Source organism: Gavialis gangeticus, unplaced genomic scaffold, assembly GCF_001723915.1.
Source record: "Gavialis gangeticus isolate Ggan-Ray unplaced genomic scaffold, GavGan_comp1, whole genome shotgun sequence".
NCBI lineage: Eukaryota > Metazoa > Chordata > Crocodylia > Gavialidae > Gavialis > Gavialis gangeticus.
This window is the reverse complement of record NW_017729030.1, coordinates 10,709,264-10,718,851: the sequence shown is the minus strand read 5'-3', so window position 1 is coordinate 10,718,851 and position 9,588 is coordinate 10,709,264. Positions and strand designations below refer to the sequence as shown.

General features: G+C 42.0%; 1 protein-coding gene across 1 annotated transcript in view; it reads left to right on the top strand.

Moving 5' to 3' along the window:
• Positions 1–9,588, top strand: part of DKK2 (dickkopf WNT signaling pathway inhibitor 2) — a 118,862-nt gene that overhangs the window by 92,539 nt on the left and 16,735 nt on the right. Inside the window, exon 2 of the mRNA XM_019521942.1 lies at positions 7,133–7,283. Within this exon, the coding sequence (XP_019377487.1) occupies positions 7,133–7,283 (151 nt within the window). The remainder of the gene's footprint in view (positions 1–7,132; positions 7,284–9,588) is intronic.

The following is a 9,588-nucleotide window of genomic DNA, read 5'->3' as shown; positions in this document are numbered from 1 at the left end:
GGTCCCCTGTGTGCTGGGCCCACCCTAATTGAATGGTCACAGCACAGAGATTTAAATCACTGTGTCACAGGGCAGAGATTTTTGGGGAGAAACCAAGGTGGCTTTCTGCCACAGATGCACCCACTGTAACCCAACACTAACTGCCAGCTTGGGCATGTCTACATGTCATCCTACATTGCTGTACAATGCACTAGAGTGAAGTAGTGATCACATGAGTCTACATGTGACCAGCGGCTGCTTTACCATAGCAGCGTGCTCCTTCATTTTTGCGAGCTGCTATGACAAAATAGTGGCTAAAACTAACCATGTGCTGCACACATGGCACAGTACAGAAAGTTACTGCACTGTGCTTTAGTACTTTCTTTTGGATGTAAAATTGAAACTTCCTTTTGGAAGTACTAAAGCATGGTACAGTAACTTTCCATGCTTTGCCGTGTGCACCACATGTAGTTTTAGCTGCTACTTTGCCATAGCAGCTTGCTAAAATGAGGGAGCACGCTGCTATGGTGAAGTAACTGCAGGCCACATGTAGACTCATGTGATCACTACTTTGCTGTAGCACATTGTACAGCAACATAGGGTAATGTGTAGACACGCCCAAGCTGGTAGGCAGTGTTGGGTTACAGTGGGTGCATCTACACATGAAAATAAAGTGAAGCAATAAACTTCAGAGCTGTTTGAGTTGCAGTAAACTGCACAATTTGCACCTGGGACAGCCACAATTTGAGCCTGGGTGGAGTGAGCCTGGGCTGGCAGGAGATGCAGGGGGTCAGCCCCGGGCTCTGGATGGTGGTGTTGGGCAGTGGAGAGGTGGGTTGGGGCACGAGGATGCAAAACCTTCAGAGCTGTATAGCTAGGTGGCAGTGAGGAGTCCGGCCTCCACTTAGCCACCATCTGCATGTGCATTTTAGCACAGTTAATTACTCCACTGTAAGATTGTATTATCCCCGATAGTACTATCTTATGGCAGAGTTATTTTACTACACCTTAATACCACTGCATGTATAGACAGTGACACTTTACTGTGGAGCTAATTAGTCTACTCTACAGTAAAGCTCACATGTAAATGCACCCACTATGGCTTTGGCTACATGCCATGAAGTGGAGAATAAAGGAAAGGTAAGAATTCCCTTATGCTCCTCCAAGGGCAGCCTGGAGTTACCAGCTGGTGTACTTTCTCCTTATGCAGAGAAGATGGGCAGACAGTCGGTGGGGAAAGAGAGGAGTAAGAGGACACTTCACACCAACTCTCAGCACACTGATGAGCAGAACTGAGCTGGCACCAGGAACAGGAATCTTGGAATTTTCTGGGGCAGGGAATGAACAGTGACTCAGAGGGAGTCTGTGAGTTACAGTGCCTAGTTATAAAGTAGAAGAGTCTGTGGGCAACCTAGTCCTATGTGAGTTTGCTACACTGTCAGCTTTAGAACTCTTCATACAGCTTCAGAGGTGACAAGTTGAAAAGTTAAGGGGGTTATTGCTACAGGAATCTAGATCTGAACAAATAATTCCCAGCTGATAATTCACTGCAAGGGAGTAGACTTATAGTCTACTTCAAAATATCAGAGTGCAGATCATGACTTCCTCAGTGGATGAACAACTGTCTATCTGAATGCATTTAGCAGGGGCAAAAGCAATAATAAGCTCATTCAACACCATTTATGCCTTCATCAAGCTGTATTCCATGCAGATAGTCCACATTAATCTTTGAAGAATGTTTTCTAAGTATCAAATTTAATAGTCTCTATTATGAACAGGTTCACAGTTGCCTTGGGAAGGACGTGGGACAGCAAACAAAGTGAAAACAAAGCTGCTATCGATAGATTTAACAGTACAACTTGAACATTCAACTTTGACAAATCAGATTTCTGTTAGACCTAGTGAACATGCTGGGTGCATCTACACAAGATGTTAAAAGCACAGTAGACTAATTCTACTGACCATTAGCGCATCATGGCAAAGCCATGCTAATGAGCAATAGAATTAGTCTACTGCACATTAGCATCCTAACAAGGTGCGCACCAGTGCTACTGCGCCGTAGTGCCAGTTACTGCAGATTGAGTTAATACCTGTTATTACAGGTACTAAACTTAATGCGCTGTAACTACACTGCACTAATGCATGTGTAGACACACACACTGTGTCTGCTTAGAACTGAGAGCATCAGTTAAGTTTATCCACATGTGAGTGTTACAGCTGGCCATTCCTGCTGGGTGGAGTCTGGGAGCATGGCTTGAAGAGTGAATTATAGCCTGGCTTCTTCCATGTAAATTTTGTTTACTTCATACCCCTGTGATGCCTGGAGCACATTGTCTCTGCAGTTCCCCAAGTGCAAGTTCCCCAAGTACCTCTTCCTTGTCTAGGGTGGATGGCTCCTGAAATCCTGCCTGTTGCATACTCATACAAGGGCCAATAAAGACAGATCATCTCTTCACTATTCGTTCATTAGATGGTATTAGATGGAACCTTGTGACATGGTAATTTTGGGCGGCTCCTGGAGCTCTTAACATCTGGATTGTCTTAACACTCTACATTATACTTTAGTTTAAACACCTCACCCATCCCTCCTCCTCCTTTGCTGGCCTAGATCAGGCCCACTGCCCTCCCCCCATCCTTCCCAGGACCTCACTCACTGCCCCCTGCCCTGCTTACTTGTGGCTGCCCATCCTGTTTGTCCTGGGGGAGCAGGCAGGGAAGGGTTTAACCTGCTTGCCCGGCTGCCACCGCTACTGGTGTTCTCTAGGTGGGCTCAGCCCAGAGAAGAGCAGCAGCAGCATCTGGGAAGGCAGGCTAGCCCTTCCCTTCCTTCTTCCCTCGACAGACAGTGTAGGAAGCCACAAGACGGCAGAGCCCAAGGGCCAAGGGGCCTTTCAGTCCTCCAGGCCTCTTCTGGCCTGAAGTGCAACTGCTCCAAACTTGAGCTACTGCTGACACCCATCAACATCTGTGCAGCTCATAGTATTGGATGTAACAAGGCCCTCAGTAAATTAGCCCCAGGTACCAATATTGTAGACATTAGTTAAACTCAATACATTTAAATGCTTAAATCAGGTTCAACCTTTATATCTTCCACTGTTTTTAATCTTTTGCTCTGCCAACCTTTTCCTCAGACCTGAAGTGAAATATGTTGCATTCAAAAACTTGTCTAAGTCTATCCCTGCTATGCAGTTGGTTAAATAAAAGACATCACCCACCACATTCCTTGCCTCTTGCATGATACTACAGCAGATCCATTCATTTATTATTACGTAAAAGCAAGTATTTTTCTACACTTTTATTTTGGTATTTTAAAGCTTTATTTCTAAACAGATTCAGGCACTGCTGAGAATGGGATATATCAAAGCATGGTAAAAAACTGTAGCTTAGAAGTTAAATTATTCCCACTGGGCTTACACACCACTGGAAAACAGCTGGCTTACTTAAAACCAGGATCCACAGGCAGATTGTTATGATAAAGACAAACCTCTGTCCATAAAAATTGTTACGGTCATGAATTGACACAAATCAACAAAAGCCAGGAAACCGAAAGCTGAAGTAGAGGCTGTATTCTTTCCTCCCCCTCTCCCCTCTCTCCTGGTATTTTCCATTATTTTAAAGAAACAAAAAAGAGAAACACAAAAATAAAAGATTTTTGCTTGGAACTTGATTCAAACGAAACATGAAAACTTATTAAGATACACATTTTTTTGTTAATTTCTTAATGAAAATGCATTTTTGAGCACATTTTTCATCTGTTAGTGCTGTCTTCATGTAAACTGAAACAAGGAGCACCAAAACAGAAATCACACAAGAAAATCTGTTAGTTCCCAAGGGCACCCTAGAGAAACTGTAGATCAAAGGGACTGGAATAACTACTGAAGAATACTTACATTTCATGGTGTTTTGCCAAACAGAATTATGACACTCCTTAATAGAGAGATTGATTTAGAGAGGAATTTTAAAAGTGTTTATAGCTAGACTAAGCAATTATTAAACCTGTCTACAAATACTGAAGCAGGTAAATACCAAGGGATAGATTCTTCCTTGTCCCTGAGTAGGATAGTGGACATAAAGGATCTTTCTATCTTTCTCTGCTACCCTCATAGAAGACCTGTGGGCAATTACAGTTCTAGTGCTCAGAAACCATGAGGCAGATCTATTGAAATTAGCAGGAGTTAACTTGATTCCTGATGGAATACATACCAACCTTTAAATCACAAAAAAATTCCAGTCAACCAAAGCACCTCCTCCATTCCCCACAAAACAGCAGTGTCAATTTATGGAGCAGCTACTAGGAATTAGGAATCAAAACAGCGGGTTAATTAAGTTGATCAAAAAAAGCCACATGATTATTACAGCATGTTAATATGCTGCATTAAAATGGCCTTTTTAATACAGGTTATGTGGGGAGCTATTTATTTAATTGGGAAACAGGCTTTGTTGGGTCAAGGAGTTACTTGATTAGAAGACAGTTACATGAATAGAAACTGTTGTAACCAATAAGTCTCGTTTTTCCTTCAAAATGCCAGGAAATTTGAATCCTGGATTGGTGCATCTAAACAACAGGCCCTCCCCCTCTGATGTGGGCAGGATCACAGAATGCAGAACTCAACAGATTGCAAGAGACCAAAGTATGGGCTACAGGAAGCAGGCATAACTTACAGGGTCATAAGAGGGGTCAAGAGAGAAGGAGACAAGGGCAGCTGGCCAGTCTTTTCATTGAAACCTCCCTCTATGTCCTCTGAGCAGCATAACTATCTCATTCTGGAGTGAGCATTATGTATGTTCAATCATGGGCTTTCCTGGTGTGATTGATGCCTAGGGTGTTATATAGATGATATGGTAAGCAGTCATTTTCCGTAAACAACTGAGTAACTATCAGAAGACTAAATTTCATCACAGCAAACCTAGCTAGATTTCACAGGGGATTTTAAGGCTAAAATTTCTTTATTTGATCACTGTAGTATCTGTAAGATGCCCCCATCTATATGTATAGCTCAGCTGATTTAGGCAAGCAGATGTTAAATAACAGAAATTGAGGTTACATGTGAATGGTAGGGCATTTATCAGTTCTCTGCAGGAGCAGAGACTTTATTTATTTAAGTTATTAAAGGGATTAAAGGAAAACTGCAACCAGGCTTCTTGTGAACAAATCACAGGTGTATACCACATGCCTGTAGTAAAAAAAATATGGTCATGGGGAGCTGGCAAATAGCTCAGGGTCCAAAATGCTTTCTCTGGGAAAACCTGGTTCATCTGGTTTATATTTATCTGTGTCTCTGCTAGTAGTAGCATTAGAATTATCCAAACTCATTATAATCAGGAAGTGTCTGGATAAAATCTCCTTTCCTATGTTTGGGCCCAGCACAATTGGGCCCCAATCCCAATTATGTTAGGTGCTACCATAATGATACTGCACAACTAATAATAACTGGAAGAATGGCTGAAACAGGAGATAGTGTTTGTGCTAGGGATAAATCTGATGGTAAACACTTATTACTTAGTGAGTACCTCTAAAATACCTTTGTGCCATCAGCCACACCACACAGCTGTACCAGGAAGTCACTCCTCAAAGAAACCCCTTCAGAAGGTGGCACTATCCTAACAGTAGTTTCACATTTTTTTCCTTCCAAGTCCAGGTATTGAAAGGCATATTAATATCTCAAATCCCCACCTCCCCAAAAAAATAAAAATAGAAACTGAATTAAACTTCTAATACTATTTTAAGTACACATACGGAGAGTCTTGTGTTAATTAATGTAAGATGCAACAACAATACCTATTTTCTAGTTTAATAAAAAGGATAATTTAATAATAATTTAATTAATTTCAAGGGGAGTAATCAGATACAGCAATGATGTATAATTACAACCTACTGGGAGTCAACACAGTTCCTGGAATGTGATGATGTCATTAAGTAAATCTCATTGAAGCATTATGTCTTTTCTGGAAAAAAGAAACCACTCTGTTTTTCTCCTTAGAATCATTTTCTGCTATTACCACATAAAAAGATGTCAAAGAGTAAGTCCTACTAAAAGATAATCATGGCTGTGATGCATAAGGGACTAAATGAGCAACCCTTAGTAGCAGGTAGGATAGCTATGCAGAGAGAGAGAGAAGAGGTAGAGGAGATTAAAGAAACTATCTTTTGTTTCTGCTTTGCATTGGAGGTTGCCAAGAAGATTTTGTATAGGCTTCTGTATCTGTCTAGGATGGCTTAAGAATGGCAAATCCTGCATGTGTATAAGAGGTTGGACTAAATAAGCCTTGAGATCCCTTTCAATCTAGTGTTTATGCCATATAACATTCACTGTTAAGGGTAATGGAGATTTTATTGTGTGGGATGGAGTATTTAAGGACCAAATATTATAAGGAGGGCAGTGAGATAAAAGGAAGGCATCAATGTGAAAATTAGTGCAGATGATGTTTACTTTCAAAGAATCCTACTGGTAGATATCAATGAGAGTAATACAAATTCAAAGGAAAAACTAGTACTAAGAGGTGAATAGTCAATATAAAGATAGCAAGCTTATGAGAAAAATCATCCTGTCCATATACTCACCACAGGTTTGGAACCATGAAATTGAAGACGTCCCTTTACAATGTAGCTCAGATTTTACATAAGGATAATGTCCTTACAATACAGAGGACATTCTGGGAGCTTTACCTACATCTGGATGGGTTTCCAGCAAAGACAAAACTGCTCCCTCTTTAGTTTGGGCTACTGCATTTTTGTGTATTAGTTAACTGTATATAAAGTATATTGATTCATATGAATAACTCAGAACACAACAAATACCCAATATATGTATAAAAAGTAGGTCAGATTTTCTCTTGCACCAAGGTACATTTGATGCAGAAATGAGTGGGAAAGTCAGGGAGCTCTTAAACCACCACAGCTCCAAGAGCAGATGACAAAACTTTAGGGTTGCTCCATCTTACGAATCTGGCCATGCTTCCCATATACCAGTTCCAAATAATTGTAGAGAAGCAAACCGCTACTCCAGCCCTTCACTCACTGCCCCTCCTTAGCTCTGATAAATGATTTCTTTTCCCTGTCACACCTACACACTGGATTTCCTTCTCTGTCTCTGAAGTGGTGTGGAATCCGTGGATACCTTATTTTTTACCATTCTCCTTCTTCCATGACCAGGTCTACCCTTGCACCAATGACAAAGAATGTGAAGTTGGGAGATACTGCCATAGTCCTCATCAAGCTACCTCTGCCTGTTTGGTCTGCAGGAGGAAAAAGAAACGTTGCCACAGAGACGGCATGTGCTGCCCTGGGAACCGCTGTAATAATGGTACCTGAGACATGCTTCTTGTTTTTCTTTAATAATGACTCATTTAATAGCATGATTCAAGGATATATGGAGACTAAGAAATATTTCTGTTTTGAGTGACTAATTTTTTCTGCAAGCCAGTAAGAAATCTCTCAAAAACTGATATAATCAGACAGGACTTGTATGATTGAGTCATATGCCCTTTCCTTTGTACTGAGATGTTCCATGCTTAGCTCTCCTAATAAGAAATACATGAGCTGATTCCTAAAACTGAATAGGCAATGGCATGTCTAATTTGAAAGCATAAGTATTGTGACTCCATGCTCAAATTGTACTTTCATGTGAAAAACAGAGGTTGTATACATAACTAACCATGTAGCAATATCATCAGGCCTTTAGAATAAAACAAGATTGATCAGATTTATGACTGCTTTATTAATACACTGTTGAGATAGTTTGCACTATTCTAGCATCAAACAAAGCAGGGAAGTACCTAATGACTTTTTTAATTACTGAATTTTCTTTAATTACTGTATTTACCCAAATCCATGATTAGTTTTTTTGCCCAAACAGCATTAGGAAAAAAAGCTTCATCTTGGATTCAAGTATCAGCCCAGGGCAGGTGACAGCTCAGCTCTGGCTTTGACCCTAGGCTTAGGGCTGAAGCCAGAGCTGAACTGCTTCCTGCTACAGGCTGGAACGGCTTTTTTGCCAGGGGACGGGGCTCAAAGCTGGGGAGAACATGGGAGAGATTGCAGGGTAGGGGCAGGAACCTGCAAACTTCCCCTTTTCCCCTTCTCCCCATGCCTGTGCCCATGCCCATGCCTGACCCCTCACCCCTGCTTCACCCTCCACCACTGGCCCATTTTCCCCCCCACCGCCTTTAAGTCCTTGGTCTTTTGAGAACAACACATGGTACCAGGAGTGAGGTGTGAGAAAGATAGAAAAATGGAGCATCTCAGAATTCCAGAGGAGTTAAAGCTGTCTAGCAATTCAGCAGAAAACTGGAAGAAATTTAAGCAGAGCTTCACCATATATATGGCAGTCAGTGGAGTCACAGAGAAGGAAGATCCACTCAAGGTAGCTATTTTTTTTAAATATAGCAGGCCCAGAAGTTTTCTCTCTTTATAATAGCCTATAACTGTCAGAAACAGCACAGAAAAGCTATGGCACAGTAGTAAAAAAGTTTGAGGAATATTGTATACCTAAACAAAATGAAACCTTTGAATGGTACAACTTCCACGAGACAGCAGAAAGAATGTGAGATGATAGAGGAGTCTGTCAAAGATCTCAGACTGCTGAGCCAGATGTGCAGCTTTGGAGAACTAAAAGAGTCCATGATCAGAGACCAAATAGTAGTAGATGTAAGGGATACAAGCCTCAGGAAAAGACTGCTGGAGGATCCTGAGCTTAATTTGGAAAAGGCAGTTAGAATGTGCCAAGTGGCTGAGATACCAAATGCCAGGGTGCAGAAGCTGGAGGAAAAAAACAGAACAAGCTGAACTAGACAGGATTACAAGACTACAAAAACCTAAGGCAACATACAAACGATACAGAAAGGAGGACTTCACTATGAAGCAGGCAAGTGGAGGCCAAAGAGAATTGCTTGAAGAAACAATGGTCAGCTGCAGATGCTGTGGGGGTTAGCCCAAACCCATGCAATGCGCTGCAGTTGGTAAACACTGCAACAAATGCAAAAGATTCAATCACTTTGCAAGAGTTTGCAGAAAGAAGTAGGATGCATCACACCAGAAACAGCAGGTGCATGGTCTATCCGATGAGGAAGAGGAAGAATTCCTCACTGGCACAATGCAAGAAGTTAATTCTTCTGAGTGTTGGACAATCACCCTGAACACCAATGAACTAATGGTAACTTTTAAATTAGATACAGGGGCACAGTTAGAGTACTGCGTCCAGTTCTGGGCGCTGCACTTCAAGAGGGATGTGGACAACATGGAGAGGGTCCAGAGGAGGGCCACCCACATGATCAGGGGGCAGCAGAGCAGGCCCTATGAGGAGAAGCTAAGGGACCTGAACCTGTTCAGCCTCCACAAAAGAAGTCTGAGGGGGGATCTAGTTGCCGTTTACAAACTAGTCAGGGGGGGACAAGCAGGCATTGGGGGAGTCCCTATTCCCCCAAGAGCTACCAGGAGTAACTAGAAATAACAGTCACAAGCTGGCAGAGGGTAGATTCAGGATAGATATCAGGAGGCACTACTTCACTGTCAGGGCAGCTAGGATCTGGAGCCAATTTCCAAGAGAAGTGGTGCTGGCTCCTACCCTGGGGGTCTTTAAGAGGAGGCTAGATGTACACCTTGCTGGGGTC